Raw genomic sequence first — 17,030 nt, 5'->3', positions numbered from 1 at the left:
AACTGTCAATTTTATTTACAATACTTCTTGCATTAAACGAAATGACAATCAGCTCATCAACAGGGCGCCAGAGTGGCTATATGTTTGCTGGTAGCGGCAACTCATTTGCCTCGACAGGAACGCGCCGGTTTGTGGAATCGTTCCATGCGTACAACTTTTTGTCAATGTAAAGTTTGTCGTGGACAAGCGTAACCTTCTTCCCCTTGTCTTTTTCAGATTTGGCACTCTGCCAAAGCGATCGTCTTTTTTTTAGTGTTTCTTGCGAATAATCATTATGAATGAAGACAGTTGTTCCCTTAAGTTTTTTAGCGTTGAGCATGGCGGCTTGTTTTTCAGTGAAATTACTGAAGTGAAGGATCACAGGGCGATTTGAAGACGGCTTACCTATTCTATGAATTCTATCAACAGACGAACAAGTTACTCCTAGAGTTTCTTTGAAGATGTCGTCGAGAATCAGTCGTCTTAAGTCGAGTTCACTTTCCTTCGAGGCCTCCTCAACGCCAAATACAACCAAATTATTACACCTACCCTTGTCTTCAAGGTCGACTATCTTCGCATGTTGCAGACGTATTGTCTCCTGTAAAGTCATGACAACCTCTCTAACACCATCAAAAGAATCCATTCTCGCAGCCATTCCTTTCGTTTCGCTCTCCAAATGGCCTAACCGTCCTCCCAGAGACATCACCATTTGTTCTGTTTGCTTAACTCTTTGTTTTACTTCTAGCAAATCATTTCAGATAGCTTGTTGGCCTTTAATTAGTGACTATAGCATGTCTTCAACGGTAGGTCCTGGATTTTCTTCAATGTCCCCACACAGCAATAGCTTACATGCATGCGCACAATCACATAGTATACAAAGCATCGTTCGTGGGCACGGCACAACTTATGTTGCAAGAACCTGCATGATTTGTGGGGTTTAACGTCCCAAAACCACCATTTGATTATGAGAGACGCCGTAGTGGAGGGCTCCGGAAATTTTGACCACCTGGGGTTCTTTAACGTGCACCCAAATCTGAGTACACGGGCCTACAACATTTCCGCCTCCATCGGAAATGCAGCCGCCGCAGCCGGGAATCGAACCCGCGACCTGCGATGCAAGAACCTGCAAACAATGACGAAAACGTTAGAGATCTGTTGCGTGACAGCGCAGGAGATTCTCGCCCTGTAGACTATTGTCCAGCACATGAAGATGTCTGGTAGATCTTAACACGAGCCCTACCACCCAAAACGAATTGATTACGACAAGCAAATAGAAGACGGGATGGCTGAAGCTCTGAAAGAGTCGGGTTTTTTTTTCTCCGTTCTCGCTGATGGCGCAACTGAGAGCACACAAGCTGAGCAGTTCTCCCTCTGCGTACGGTATGCGTGGAACATGAAACGATGAACATATAAGATTTTATTCTGCCCGTTTCCTCCCACCTTCACTCACAAGCTTCTTTCAATAAATGTTTTCTCTCTCTCTCTCTCTGCCCGTTTCAACCGCTGTAGAGAGTGGTTCATTTCGTGGAGTGCAGGCTGTCATTCGCAAAACGCATCCCTTAACAGTAATGTATGCGCACTGCTCTTCGCATTCCCTAAATCTTTGCTTCAACGATGCATCAAAGGTGAATGATGTCCGAAACGTTTTCGCAACGATTAGCAAAATTTATTCATATTTCAGAAGTTCCTCAAACAAAAAAAAAACAAAAAAAAAACGCCTGGGCCTGCGCGGAACGCGCAGCACAGCTACAGCGAAATCTAGAAGAGCGTCATTTCAGACACTTTTGTAATCACTTTGTGAGATGCTACAAGCACACTGCTGGGTACCCACTGGGCCATAGGTAGTCATAAATTTTGTGTAGTCAGCCAGCATTCACTATGCTATGCTTCATCATTCTTTGGAGAAGTGTGGTGTCCACTACACACTTGCTCGGAAATTTTCTGCAATTTTTTATGCAGCACCTAATTACGGTGAAGAAATATGCCGGACGTGGGTATGCGCCACAGTTCATAGGTGATCAAGAACAAGCTTTTGTGATGGTTTGGAGCATCAGGCGACTCACTCAGTACGTTATTCGCACTGTGTGACGCCCTTGGTGATGCCCTTGGTGACGCCCTTGGTGACGCCCTTGGTGACACCCTTGGTGACGCCCTTGGTGACGCCCTTGGTGGCGCCCTTAGTGACGCCCTTGGTGACGCCTGGTTGGTCTTTTGCTGTGCCAAAACGTTTTATTGCTCATATCACCACGATTCCTTTCCAAACATAAAGCCTGCCTAAAGCAAGTTTGCGAACAAGTCCTTGGCACCAGCGTGGCTCTGTGGTAGAATACTGGGCTGGCACGCAGCTCACCCAAGTTCGAGCCCCACTGTATCCTTGGTGATACATTTTTTTCTTATTTAATACGAAGTGGTTACGGACAGCGGTGGCGGTGGACAACTACAGTGTCGCGCGTGACCCTAGTTGTGATCTCATAACAGCTTCCACTGTAATATTTTCCATTCCATTGCATAGACGCTGCTATTATAGACGATTTCCTGCAGCTGGTTTGGGTGATCAAAATTAAATGGCGCCACCACCGCACCGCGCCCGTCGTCACGCCGTGGTCTTTCGTACCACTTTATGACTCCATTCGTGCCGTCTACTGCACGCACGCGAGTAAAAGTGAGCAGGCGGGAGCGCCCGTAAAGTCAACCTGGTGGCACCACTGGAAGCAGTTTCTTTCCGTCTCGAACTTCACGTCGCCGTCCTGCTCTGTTGGGCCCGTAAGTTTGCAACCTACGCAGTTATTTGCTTTGTATTTACGTCCCGAAGCCTCGTGAGTAATGTATTCGTCGGTGTTTTGCAGTGCTTCCAAGATTCATTCTCAAGTGACCATTGACGGGGCTTAGCAGCCATATCTAAATAAACACAGATAGTCTCAAGAATGGAGACGCAACCTACCTGACGCCTTGTCCCCGGCGTGAAATGACACGAAGCGATTACCGATTCCACCAATCTTTTATGCCTGTGAAGGCAGTGGGCGAGCAGCAAGCGCGAATTCGGATCGAAGCGGGTGGTCGCATCTGCATGGGTATACTGCCACGTGCTGGTGTCGTGCGGTACCAATACCGTATAGTAACATAGTAAGCATGTTATTCTGTGCGTACACGACCGCTGCTACAATGCGCTGGTGGAACTGTGTGGCGGGAGGGCTGTTACGATCACGTGATCAAACATGACAGCTCCCGAGCGCTGCTGCAGATAATCGTCTCTGGACGCCGCAGATGTACAGTCTCAACGGAAAAAGAAGAATATTTCAAGTGAATGAAGGCCTGAGCCGCAGAATTGCGACAAAATTTGTTCACGACCGATTTCCAAACCAAGGGTGGCCGGCAGACGGGCGGACAGCAGCCCGTCTTACGGCTGGTAGATCCAGAAGCCCACATCTGGAGAAACGCTTGTCCATTGCTTATCGGCCGATCTGGCTATGCGAGTGATAGCCTTTTTGTTTTGCTTTTGTTTTCGCGGAAGTTGCGAGCAACCGTGTCTTTATCGCAGTCGCCCAGATGAAGCTGCGCGTCGCAGGGCTTTCCGCGGACCACCCCTGCTTTAGAAATGGAACGTGCTTAGCACGCTTGATATCGGCGCGCTCAGGCAAAAGGCAGCGCCGCTTGTCGCAATCTCACCGCTTCGGTAACGAATCACTTGCACGTTCTATTCTTTTTCGGTTGATACTGTACTGTCGGCCGCAAAAGTTAGCGAGATCGGCCGCAGTGGCGGAGCGATAAGAAACTGCATCGCCTATATACCGTGACGTGGCAGGTGTTCAAGATACCGGCCTCTGCCTCCACGATAAGATCCGGCAACGGCCCGTTGCATAAACGTGCCGTCGCTATTCGCTGAGGCCGATAGCCTTGATATCGTCGCTTCATCACGCAGTGATGTAGTTTTACGTCGCTTTGCCGCGCGATGTATCCTGAAAATTTTTGCTGGCGATGGTATGCGTCCTCAGCCAAAAGCGGGGAAACGTACGCAATACCCGTATAGCAACAGCAGCGGTATAGCGGTGGGGTCGCTGGAGAAACGTTGCAGCTGCCTCATCTTTTTCTGCGTCCGAACCCTTCAGTTTGCATCACTAGAAAGTATGTTCTTGTTCAATATATGCGTATCGTCGCGCACAAGTTACAGAGTTGGTTGCTGTCATATACGGCTGCCGTAAACCCACCCCTTCTCTTGTATCGGGCGGCGTCTGGAGGCCCTTTGTCAGGCTGCTTGGCCCTTAGTCTCTGCTCCTGCAAGTTGTTTTCAGGGCAAATAAATTTTCACTTCAATTCAATACTGCGTCCTTGACATTACCGAACTTTTAAGAAGCGGGTACTTTTGGAGTTGTACGTCCCCAAATCAATTCATGAATATGAGACTCCGTATATAACAGGGCTCCGGAAACTTCGATCACATTGGATTCCTCAGCGTGCACCTGAATCTACGGTCCTCTAATGTCATCTTCGCCTGGTTGTTTCGGAGCGCTCTAGAACGCTCTCGCGAGCGACATGGCGTTCTGCTGGTTGAAAGGGAGCATGCGTGCTTCGCGTACGGCTAGTTCTTTCAATCGCTCCCGTCGATAGCTCTGAGCTGCTCCGAGCCCTTTCGACTTGGCAGTGCGAGCACTTCCGGTCAGGAGTGATCAGAAGCAGCATTGTTGATTGATTGATTTGTGGGGTTTAACGTCCCAAAACCATGATATGATTATGAGAGACGCCGTAGTGGAGGGCTCCGAAAATTTAGACCACCTGGGGTTCTTTAACGTGCACCCAAATCTGAGCACACGGGCCTACAACATTTCCGCCTCCATCGGAAATGCAGCCGCCGCAGCCGGGATTCGAACCCGCGCCCTGCGGGTCAGCAGCCGAGTACCTTAGCCACTAGACCACCACGGTGGGGCGAAGCAGCATTGTCGTTATGGCGGCGTCACATGAAGTGATCGCGTCGTCTGGTATCAGCACAGTTTTGTTAGCGCTGAGCTGATGCCATTACCTTTGTCAATCCTACCCGTAGACCAGCGGCGAAGTATACGACGGCGATGACGACCTAATCCATGCCTGCGACCAGTAATTCGCCCAGCTGAGCGTTCCCTTGTTGGCGACTCGTTTCAACCGCGCATCGGCGACTTTCTTTTAGAGCGTGGGAAGTTTCGGCTTGGTTTTGACACGGCTTGTACTAGAAAAAAAAGATTTTCGCTCTAGGTTCTTGGTCCCTCCTGTTTTGGTGTTTCTCCGGCAACTATAGACGAAGAAAGTGCTTAACAGCGCAAACGATGGGAGGGGATATAAAGGATGCGAGAACAGAGCGCTATGTTCTCGTCTCTTTTATCCCATCCTGTTTTTTGCGCTGTTAAGCACTTTCTTCGTCTACCATGCAACACCAACCAGCCCAATCAAACACTTTGTTAAAATTTACCTCCGGCAACCAGTTTGGCGTTCAGGTCGAGCGTTTAACTTCGCCCCAGAGTGCGTGCAATGCCGGATCCGTCCGCCTCTGGGCTGAAGGCCAGAGGCGACTATAGTTGAAGATACCATAACTATTCGCATCCATCGCATGCGGCTGCCGCACCCGAGATTTGATACCGCGACCAGGCACAAGGTACGAAGTGTGAGTCTGCCAAGAATCGGAGTCGCTTCAACACCAGCTTGCAACTTTTACGAATGGTTTATAGCGAATAGCTGGTGCACGAATCTCGCCACCCCGCTTCAATTTGTGGTACCTCGTGTTATCGCCGGAAGCCAACTAAAAAAGTCATGCCTCCGGCGAGAGGTCATAGTTCCAACTGAGAACAAAGTAGTCCGTTCTGGCGTCGACGCTGATTAACATACGCTCTTCAAGCCTACGTTAATTTATAGACAATACTAATTCGCTACTACTACGTATGTAAGAAATGCCGCTAATTAGGTGCGAGTGCTAATGTAGGCTCTACTAATTAATCGTGTTTAATGGCACAACAAAACGAGGATATCAAAGAACACGTTACACGTACGGTCACCAACTTGCAGAGTGGTGTAGAAAGCGACATAATTTCTCACATGTTCGTCAGTCTCCTCGTGTGGTTGTGCGCGTTAAACGCTATTAGTATGACTCGCGACTTACCAACACGCCCAAACACAGCCGCAGTCATCTACTCATTGGCCCTCTTAGCACCCGCTACGGTGAGGAGGCATGGCCTTTGTGTTGCGAAAGCGGTCGAGTTCAATCCGGCGTGACCACCTATACTGCGCATGCGCACCCCCTCCCCCACATCTGTCCTCTTCTACGCCCTCTCTCTCCTCTAGGTTCCCTCTCAGCGGCATTTGAACCCCCCTGCGCATGCGCGTCCCCTCTCACCTCGCAACGCCGATGCAGGAAGCGCCTGTTAGCGAGTTTCTTCATTGAACAAACCTGCTGCTCGCGCTGCGCACCCGTTCGCCCACCTCATATGTATAGGCACTGGATCTTTACCTCCAATAGTGCCGTTGGGAGGTTCGTCCTGCCCGTTTTTGACCAATGATAATTCGCAGCGCGAGCGCTAACTAAAAGTGCACTGCGGGTCTCTGTGTCCAGTCGGATTGTTCTGTCTCTCATTGCCCATTAGCAGGGATCGGCATGTTCGAGTAGGAAAGACCGGTCCATCGGTGCGTGCTTTGCACCTCCCCATCTTTCTCTGCTGCGCAACGCCTCGATAAGTGCCAGCGTCGACGCCAGCGTCAGCGTCCGCTGCTTCGCACCTACACGTGGTTTCCTTGAACGAGAGATGGTGTAATTTTTTCAACAACGTTTCACAATAAATGCACGAACCGAGATGATAAGCGTAATAATATCCGTGGTTTTACTTGCCCGAAACCGCGATACGATAATAAGATGCGTCGTAGTGAAGTTCTCCAATAAAAAAAATTTTTTTACCATTTTCTGTTATTTCGCGTGCAATGACATCGCACAGTAAGCCTGCTTCTAGCATTTCCCCGGTATCGAAGTGCGACCGCTGCCGCCGGTTTCGAACAAGCAGCTTTCGGGCCAGCAACCAAGCACCGCGACAAACAACTAGGTAACTATAAGAACATCGGCTGTATGCTTTCCTCTGTAAACGGAAGATTACGACAAGCGACTTCGTGCACGAATCATGAGGCATTGAAAACTAACATGTTTATTTACTGGGTTCTGAGCGTGCTACTGCTAATAGTTGGATGATGATGCGTAAAAACAATGAAACTCCAGTTTGCCAAGGACATTCGCATGCCATCAAGTGGTACAACGAAATGTGGTGATGGCCGTGATCCCTGTCGAGTGAGGAACTGTTTGCTACACCCTTTGACTTTCAGTCCTCACGGACCCAACGCAATGTGCAGCAGTGTCAACTATTGCTTATCTTTCACAACACAAGTAACATCGCGCAATACTAGAAAGATCCACGTCAGAGACAGTGTGAAGAGCGACGACCTCCAACTGTTTATTCCGCTGACGATACCAGGTATATGGGCATACGATCTGCCTTTATTGGTTTTCTTTTTTGTCTTTGCTTCTCTTCCTTACCGGCTGCCACTTCGTATGTACAGACGCAATCACACTTGTCTAGAACGCCTTCGGTGCTAATCCAGCTGCCGTTTTCTACAGAAACGTTCCAAGCAAGGCAGCGCAATGATAGCTAACCTAATCCTACGGTATGTCTAGGTCCTCCTACTATAATTGAAGCACAAAGAGCATATTGTATCTAAGGTGTTGTAGCAGCAGCGAGCAACGGCGTTCACTACCACGTGCTTTGCCGCTATAGACTATTGGTATTCCGTCGGTACATACACCTGGTATTGTCCGCGGCAAAAACAGGTCGATGTCCGAGCTCTTTCCATGCCGTCTCTGTCGTCGTCGTTTTCGGTGTTGCGTGCTTGTTACATATGTTGCAACGAATCAACTAACCCTACAGGTGACCGATCTTTCACACATTCCCGCTAGGGGTGAGGTTTTCCCGTGTCGGCGTTGAGCCAAGGCAAATCGCTGAAGCTAACACCTCGGTCAGGGTGCTCAGTGCGAAGTCCTTCCAATTCGAACAAGATGAGCTTGTTTTCCTCGGGATACGGCCTGATGTAGACTCCCGGAACGTACAGCCTAACCTGCGGCCCGACGGCCGGCCAGTAGCGACCCAGGTTGATGCCATTGAGGAACGCCACACCTTTTGTGTAGTTTGAGGGGTCGAGAAACGTGTCCCGCGGCTCCTGTCCCTCGGGCAGCGTGAACCAGCCGTAGTAGAAGTGTGGGCTCTTTCCTTGTTTGCTGTTGATTGGCCACATCATGAAGTGGATTAGTTCAGTGATGTCCTTGTTCTGTGTCAGAGGTAGAGCCTCTACCGTCCAGTCCGTCAGGGTAAAGTTCCCCACAGTCACGTTCGTCAATCCCTGAAAGAGACAAAACGCTGGTGCAGTCAGTTTTTACAAACTAGGAATAAGTAGAAGCGACGCCCCCAGAACTTCGGTGTCGTTTGTGTGTGCAAGAGAGTCGTGTTGGTTTGTTTCCGTTGTGCCCGCAAGCACGTTTTCTCTGATAATGGGAATACTACGTGTTATATATTGTGAATACTACGTATATTAGATTAGCTAATTTCTGTTTGCCTTAGCTGGCGACAAGGCTATACTCCTTGCAGGGAAGGAGATAAAAAGAATAGTAGAACGATAAAAAAATGGAGCACTCGCCGCACAGGATTGACATAGAGAAGAGATAGGAAAGATGGGGGACACGGTCGATGGAGTCCAAGGATGAGGCACCGATAGGCGAGAGCTACACGGCATTAGGAGATCGTGGTTGGCGGGCTGATCGGTGAGGGCTACGCTAGAGCCAGAAGATCGTGGATGACACAACCGTTTCGGCTTAAATCCACCGAGTGAGTTTCTGTTGAGTGGACACTACTTTATCTAGTGCGTGTGCTCTGGTCTCTTCAGGCATGTTGAGGAGGAGCACTTGGAGAGGCCATGTTTCGCTTCTCAAACACACTCAACTGTGCTTTCGTTCGCTGTAACCTCGTGCACAATAACTCAGTGAAATAATTTCAATTTGTGGGGTGTCGCTGCAAACTAAGCCTAACACATCTTTCGCTCGTGATAACTAGATTTACGAGGGTTGGACCTCAGCCAATTTCGTTAGTGCTGCTTAACATCTAGACTTACGACCTTCTAACTCACCTTGGGATCCCGATTGCTTGGACCGAAGTCTTCCCGACCCATGTTCTCCACAAGAATGGACAGCTTTTCACCTTTCTTGAGCCTAACGGTGCAGTTGGCTTTCGCTGGCACCTCCGAGATGTCGAATATGCTCATAATGTGGCGTTCGTCGCGCACGAGCAGCTGCGCCATGTCGCGGAGACCATGGAGCACCATTAAGTACTCGCCGTCAAGGTTGACTTTGAGCTCCGTGTGGTAAAACAGGAACCCGAAGTCCTGGCCGAGTTCTTCGAAGGTCAAGGGATACGTGGACCTTTTCTGCTTGAGCCTGCCTTTATCTCGAAAATGCTTCATAACATCTTTCAGGGGCCTGCTATGCGGCATACGAATGGCGGCTACCTTCATCTTGGGCCAGGGCTTGCGAAGCTCGCCAGACTTGAGCGGAACGTACTTGCCGATCGCGTCGCGCAGGGGGAAGTAGTAGGCCTTCGGGTCCCCGTCTTCTCCCATGGGGGCATCATAGTCGTAGCTGGTTACCAATGGCGACTCGGCGCTGGTGGCAGCCTTGAAGCCGAAGTTGGTGCCACCGTGATACATGTAGAAAATGACGTTGCCCCCATCTTTCATCATCTGCTCGAAGGTGCTGATGATCGCGGGTGCGTAGGCCGGATTGTCGTTCCAGCCCCAGTAGTTCATCCAACCAGTGTAGTACTCGCTCACCATGACGGGACCTCCCGGCTTGACCTGTGCTTCGCGTATGATGTCAAAGGCTGCGGTCACGTTGGCCTTGGGGTCGCAGTTTCCGGCCACCAAGATGTCGCGCACCTTGTCGCATTCGTACCGTACTTCTGATGGTGCGTCGGCGCGAAACATGACCACGTCCTTGCCTAAATGCTTCTCTTGGAGAGACAGCACGAACTCCATGTACTTGGGGTTGCAGGCACTTTCGAGATTTTCGAGGTGGCCGTACTCGTTTTCTACCTGCATTGGGGTGGAGATGGAGTATGCAGCACTGTTTCAGAACCCATAGTAGCTGGCTGGCGCGGGTTTGCCGTGGCAAACTGTATAATTTGGAAACGTAAGCGTCTGAAATACACACGTATAGTAATCTCAAGACTTACCCCCGTATTCACAAATGCTCCTCGACTCGACTTTCACCCTTCACTTGACAGAGTTGAGTAGTGCGCCACTGCTTGGCGGAAAATGAAGCTGCGCTACTCAAGAATAGAAGCTAATTATCACTGATATGCATTGACTTGCCCTACCTAGAGATGGCGCTTCCATCGGCTTGCTCAAGTGAAGGTGTAGCGTTGAGTTAAGGGGCGTTCTGAAATACGGGGGTTATGCACAGGACTATTCAAGTGTTGCCGGCTAAACCTATACACATTGCGTGTCGGTCCATGAATGCAGCTGGACTTTGTCTGTGGGCAGGGGGGTGCCAACTCTGGGTACATCCAGGCAGGGGAATGCTATTGGGTATTAAGCGGCAGGTGCGGGTGTGGCTTGAAGAATGGGGAGTGGGAGTGTCTTTTTTGTGTGTGTTTGTTGTTGTTTTAGCGTTCCCCTGCGGAGCCTCACGTGCCGGCTGTACGTGATTGCACTGCTGTCATAGTTGTCACTTTTTTGTCAAGAAAGATTTTTTTACAAGCTACTCAGTGCCCGGCAACCTACAGAATCGTAACCTGACCAGTTACAGAATTACAGAAAGCGTATAGTAACAGGTCTCAGTATGGCAGCACTTGAGGGGATAGCTTATAGACAATCCACAAATATTACACGTAATCACGGAAGCGTTTTGGAAATTAATCATGAGCGGCGGCTGAAGATAAGAGTTATAAATTAGAAAACAAGGTAATGAATGCATAGATCACATGCTTCAGTAATCAAAATGAAGACGCGCACAGGGGAAGTTCAGTCGTGTCGCCTAGCATTCTCATGGAATGTATTAGCCATTTTTTTTTGTTCACGGGAATTCCGTTTTAAACTTCTAAAACAGCACTGCTAGCATGTACGCCACAGAATTTTCCACAATCACGGCGCTTAAAGCACCCACACTTCCGTTTTCGCAATCGCCTAAATCGAAAACGCATAGCTGTGCAGTGACATGCATGGTGGCTCGGTAAACCTCGTGTCATCGTGAGGACTGTTCCCAGCCGAACTTACGGACGAGTCACACAGAAGGATGTATGCGACGCCAGTGGTGTGCAATTGAGAATTCAGGCAAAACTTGGGTGTCGGCCTGTTAGAACAAACTGTATTAACAGGAGGCAAAGAACGTGCCTGAAAGGCCATCCTGTGGACATTTAGCGCTGCGTTGCAATGAGTGCGCACGCACGCTTTATTTTGGTATCGCGACCATCGAATACAGACATGGTAATCATACTTCGAGACAGGTAGTGGTGGTCTTTTCCAATGATAAGCAATGACCCAGGGTTCCCTTGCTTGATAAAAAAGTCGCTTTTGTCATATGTTCCTTGGGGCATGTGATCACAAGAGGGGCGAAGTGTGCTGTTCACGTGTTTTTTCTTAGACCAGATATAGATTATATCTGAGGATTGTTAAGTGAATGTTTTCGAAATCTAATGACCAATTCAATATTTGGGGTTTAACGTTCTAAAACCACCGTATGATTATGAGAGACGCCGTCGCGGAGGGCTACGGAAATTTCGACCACCTGGGGTTCTTTAACGTGCACTCAGATCTTTAAGCACATGGACCCCAAGCGTTTTCGCTTCCACCGAAATTGCAGCCACCGCGGCCGAGATTCGATCTCGTGGTGTGCGGGTCTTTCAAAAAGTAAACCTGTTGTTTGATTTCGCTCGTCCGTGTGTTTCTCTTCTTTGTCTCCGCGTGCTCGCGCGAAAGCCGTCAAGATTGAATTGCAACTTTACAATGAAAACGAAAGCCCCGCCGCGGTGGTATAGTGGCTAAGGGACCCGGCCTCTGACCCGCAGGTGGCGGGATCGAATCCCGGCTGCGGTGGTTGCATTTTTAAATTAGGAGGCGAGAATGCTTTAGGCCTGTGTGCTCAGATTTGGGTGCATGTTAAGGATCCCCAGGTATTCGAAGTTTCCGCAGCCCTCTACTATGGCGTCTCTCATCATTATACGGTGGTTTTAGAGGTTAATTAACTATGCTTATCATGATCATAATAGAAAATAGCACGGTAAAGAAAGAAGCGTTACCGAGAGGTGGACAGAGCATCACATAGAACTGAATTTTTTTCTTTCTCTTTTCTCCTTACCCACGTGAGGAATAGCAGGCTAGTAACCCGCCATCCAGGCCGACCTCTCCTCCTTCTTCTCGTAAAATACCTTCTTAATAATATTGAACATATTTTGAATATGGTTAGCGGGCATGCAAACGTGCCGAAACTTTTCTGATATACTAACGCCTTACCAGATACCCCAGTTCCTTTGTCAGTAAGCGTTGTACTATACTAACGGGCACGTCTGATGCTGTGTGTATGTGGAAAGCCTACTTTACAATCCGCTTCCCCCCCTCCCCCTCCTTCCCAAGTATTTCACTACATGTGGTTGCAGTTGCATTGTCAAAGACGAGTGCGGAATGGTCATCTTTGATCGGCGTAGATAGGTGCATACCATTCGCTACAGTTTTTGGAAACGGCGAGGGCTCTCGTAGCTGATCGTTTACGCATCTACCGCTTTGGTGGGTGTAACATTTACCGCGACTTAGCGGAACCTTTCTTCCTTGGCACTGCGTTTGGTCGGAAACTGGGCTCAATGTGCAACCAGTTATCTGAAACAGGCACTATTCCCATGACCTCACAGGCTTCACGACACTGACCTGAACCATTATGATGGGCCCGCCGTTTTTGTACAGGTACGGAACCAGCATCGGCAGCAAAACCTCGAACCATTTGGTCATTTCTTCCAGGTACTCCTTCTCCATTGTGCGGTACTGCATGTTCGGGTGCTTCCGCAGGAGCCAATAAGGGAAGCCCGCGTTGTCCACCTCACCGCATATGAATGGCCCCGGCCTGACGATGGCCAGGAGGTCGGCCTTCATGATGGCCTCCAGGAAGGCGACCAGGTCGTATTCGCCGACAAAGTGGTACTGTCCGGGTTCCGGTTCGTGGCCGCTCCAGTCGATGTAGAAGTCCACCACGTTCGGTCCACCCATGCGCAGCGTGTGGAGCCGGTCATCCCAGTACGGTCGGGGAATGCGAAAGTAGTGAAGCGCGCCGCCGACAAACTGGAAGGGCTTGCCGTCCAACAGGAAAGTGTGCTTGTCGTAGTCAATCTTGAATGACCTTTCTGCGGTGCTCGACATGATGATGCCGCAGGCGATGAGGCGCGCCGCCGCCAACGCGCGCATAATTTGCGGCGCTTCTCGCTTTTTTCGGAGGAACTGAAAAACAGAGGATCCGTTTAGGCGAAGCGTCGTCAACTTTTCAGGCTGAACACAGATAGCGCTTTTCAGCGCCTTTCTCTTTTTGCAGCGTCTATTCAGGACAGCGCGGGAGTTTGCACCTGTTTTCCGCAGCGTTTGCGCGCCTCGGGAACCACGATGCGCTGAACGTCGTTTCTAGAGTTTTATTTACATCCGAAGGCACTTTCGCCACGCACAGCTTCTTTGAAAGCAACCCATTGTAGTGCGGAGTGGGAAACAACAAGGAAAAAAGAGAAAAAAAAACAGCTTGTTTAGTACCGTTTCGGTTGAGCAACAGTATTCGTCGCGTACGTATGTTTTATCAAAACAGAATATCACCGTGTCTGGGATACGTTTCCTGCAATTGTTCTGCTTGTTTTTTTTTTCTTTTACCACCGTGCTGGACAAAAGTAGTTGCGTTAGCTTAGGCAAACCAACCAAGTACAGCATGTGCTGTGTACGTAAATAGGCCTGAGTTGATTTGCACCTTTTTTGATGAGTAGAACACTCTCTTTATTCCTCGTTTGGCGTAATCCTATCTTGGAAAGTTAACGTGTCAAACGACTGCGAAAGTGGGTGGATATGGTGTCTCGCTGTAATGGTCCCCCTTTGTAGGCTGTTTTCCAGATTTATTTGGAGTTCATGCGTCAATATACCCGACTGATGAGTTTTTATTACTCGCTTGTGTACCACCATGGAGCATCCGTCTCTTTTTCAAGTGTTTCCGTTGATGAGGCTTTCTTCGAGAGTTGAGAAACTCAGTTTACGCTGACCAGACCGAAGCATGCGACAAACTTTCTATTTTATTATAAAAATATACGTATTCGTTGCGTCAATAAGGCTTTCACGGGGCCTTGTAAGTATGGCATCGTCCTTTTGTTACACTATAGACCTTATTGTTCTTTACAAACACAGGTCTTGGATGGATTCGGGTTCTGTGTGCCGGTGTAGCCTATAGCAATCAACATTGCTGAGGAACAGACCCATTAACGAGTAGCCAGTTCATGTTCAACAGTATTCTCTCTGTGTCTGCTCAAATATTTCAAATACACTTTCTTTCAAGCAAGCTACAACATCATAGCAGTTAGTCCTTAGCTATGAGCTCTTTTCTTTGATACTAAAGTGAGAAAAGAATTGTTCCACACCAAGACGAAACTTGAAGAAAGTCCGCCAGTTTGCGCACGTGCGTCTCCTGTCTTTTCGCTTTGCCTCTGTGTTTCAGCCTAGCGTAGCAAAATAACAATAAACACTTCTAGTTAGTAGAGAGTGTCTCCAACATTGCTCGTACGAATGAGAGAGAAAAACGATAGTTAGTTTGAGTCGGTTGACACCTTCATTACGCAGGAGGTACTTTTCATTATTTCTTCGTTCTGTTGTACGCTCGCTGAATTGAGATAAATGAATAATCAAGGCACGGCGAACGCAGTACCTGTCGTGCGAGAATGGAACCTCATTATATATTGTCTATAGGCACGGTATTTGCTGAATTCAGAGAAGTGCGTCTTCTTTATGCCCTCTAGCATTCCTGGTACAATTCCATTTGGAGTGACACTCGTTGTTCGAAAAGCTAGCGAAACCATTTACAGGAGCTATATTTATTATTCCGCCATACAAACTTCCTAGCCTATAAATCGCTCGTCAGGCGAAAACTGGGCCACGCAATCGCCATCTGTAACCCACACCAATTCTACTTCGCCTCTGCCTTGGAAACAGTCCAAAGCGTATTGCTAGAGTGAAGGCATAACTTAGCCGCGAATTAGAACGCACAAAACAGAATAACCTTTAATACACGACCTGCATGCGTGTGTTCTAGTTCGTGGCTAAGTCATGTCCCTAAGTAAGTACCAACTGGGCCAGCAAACAGTCTTTGCTGAGACGTAGATTCATTCATACCACATATGAATAATAATCATCACTGCAAGCAGAATTCCACATTTATAATTTATGTCTTCTTCGTCATGTGACCATGGCAAGCTGTCTTTTTTTTTACAGTGATTTAGACCATCTACTTTACATCGTTCGCCTTATCCGCATGCCTTAGCGCAGCGGACATGAACTACAAGTGCCATGTTTCCGTGTTCCCAACGTTATATTTTGCAACGTCCTTTCCCACTACATTGTGGCAATCACTATTCCATGAATTTTTTTAGACAATGTAACAAGTGTCCGTACCGATTGACATCACCTGGCTGTGTGCTAATCCTACCCCTTATGCAATACCCGCTTAAGGTGTCTTTAAGAAAATAAAGTGTTTTCTTGGGATTAAATGTCCTGTGCAGAGAGACGGCTCTCAGAAAGTTTCATATACAAGATATGCTGATGTTTCATTTTTACATTTGGAAATTTTATCACTCCGCACCTATGTACTGACGTCGGCGTCATTACATGGCGTCAGTCTATAGCGTCTGATTCAGGTGTCTTCGCGTACCAGCATGGCTAATTGCGCTGACGTCATGTAGCAAAACAGGCGAAATGGCCCCCTGTGATACGAGTCGCGGAGAAGAACGGCTGTGGGAACGTCACGATATCTTACGTGACCACGTCACAAGAAGCTCATGACGTGCGGTGACGTCAGAGTGCAGCAGGAACCACAACTTTTCTTTCAATTATTTAGGTAGTTTTACAGCGAAAGCCGTTATCACACCTTCGAAGACATCTACGAGCGGTTCTGGAAAGGGCGTTCTTCTATGGCTTTTTCTGTTGTTGCGCTGCGTGTTCTGCGCAGGCCTGGCGCTCACCTGGTGCACTCACCTGGTGAACTGGTGCACTCGTCCTCACAAGTTCACTTATTGGGATTCTCAGGGCCCAGGCTTTCATTTGCTTTATAAAAAAACACGAAAAGTTTCGTGTATAGTTGAATAAACTTCATTAGACCAATAGTTACTGTGCCCGCGGCTAAACTGACAGGGATCCACCGTTCGAAGCACATTTTCGAAGTTCTCGATGATGGATGGCCCACAGCTGGTTTTTGGGGTCCTCGACGAGGAGGGCTGCCTTTCGTCTCTCAGCAAGGCACCTCGTTTCAGGACGTCTCTCAGTTAGCGTCGTCCTTCCTCGTGGCTTATCATCGTTCGTTGAGCATTCCCAAAATACGTGGGCCATATTGTATACCGTTCGTCCTCGTACCACTGGCAGCCAGGCGATGGGTGCCGCGCGGGTCACTGGCGTCGGTACATCGTTTAGGTCGCTGGTAGTCGACAGAGTACACCTTGATGATTTGAAAGAACCCTCGCGTATTCTAATTCCTATTGGTTGAAAGACGGCGATATTCGTCGAAAAATTCATAAATGTTAATGAGTTAAGAAAGCAGGTTGATCGAGGAAATTGCCGAAAAGCATGGAGAAGGACCGAGTTAGAGGTTTACTCTGCGCGAGGTGGAACGGAAAGTGGTAAGATGAAAAGATTAACCGAGAAAACAACCTGCGATGTAAAAAAATGTATAGCAGCTATTGTAGGAATCGGAAAGTTATAAGCTTTTTTAATGTCAACATCCCGTAAGAAATTTT

At 48.5% G+C, this 17,030-nt stretch overlaps 1 protein-coding gene across 1 annotated transcript; it reads right to left on the bottom strand.

Moving 5' to 3' along the window:
• Positions 1-7,466: 7,466 nt before the first annotated feature.
• On the bottom strand, positions 7,467-13,593 carry LOC119181849 (beta-galactosidase). Its single transcript, XM_037433090.2, has 3 exons — positions 12,940-13,593; positions 9,154-10,113; positions 7,467-8,373 (listed from the first exon to the last, which is right to left on the bottom strand). Exons 1-3 carry the CDS (start codon positions 13,468-13,470, stop codon positions 7,930-7,932), a joined length of 1,935 nt encoding a protein of 644 aa, XP_037288987.2. The 5' UTR covers positions 13,471-13,593; the 3' UTR covers positions 7,467-7,929.
• Between the last annotated feature and the right edge of the window lie 3,437 nt (positions 13,594-17,030).

The sequence above is a fragment of the Rhipicephalus microplus genome, chromosome 10 (assembly GCF_043290135.1).
Source record: "Rhipicephalus microplus isolate Deutch F79 chromosome 10, USDA_Rmic, whole genome shotgun sequence".
NCBI classification, from domain to species: Eukaryota; Metazoa; Arthropoda; class Arachnida; order Ixodida; family Ixodidae; genus Rhipicephalus; species Rhipicephalus microplus.
The sequence above is the reverse complement of the archived record's forward strand: the minus strand, read 5'-3'. Positions and strand labels throughout refer to the sequence as shown.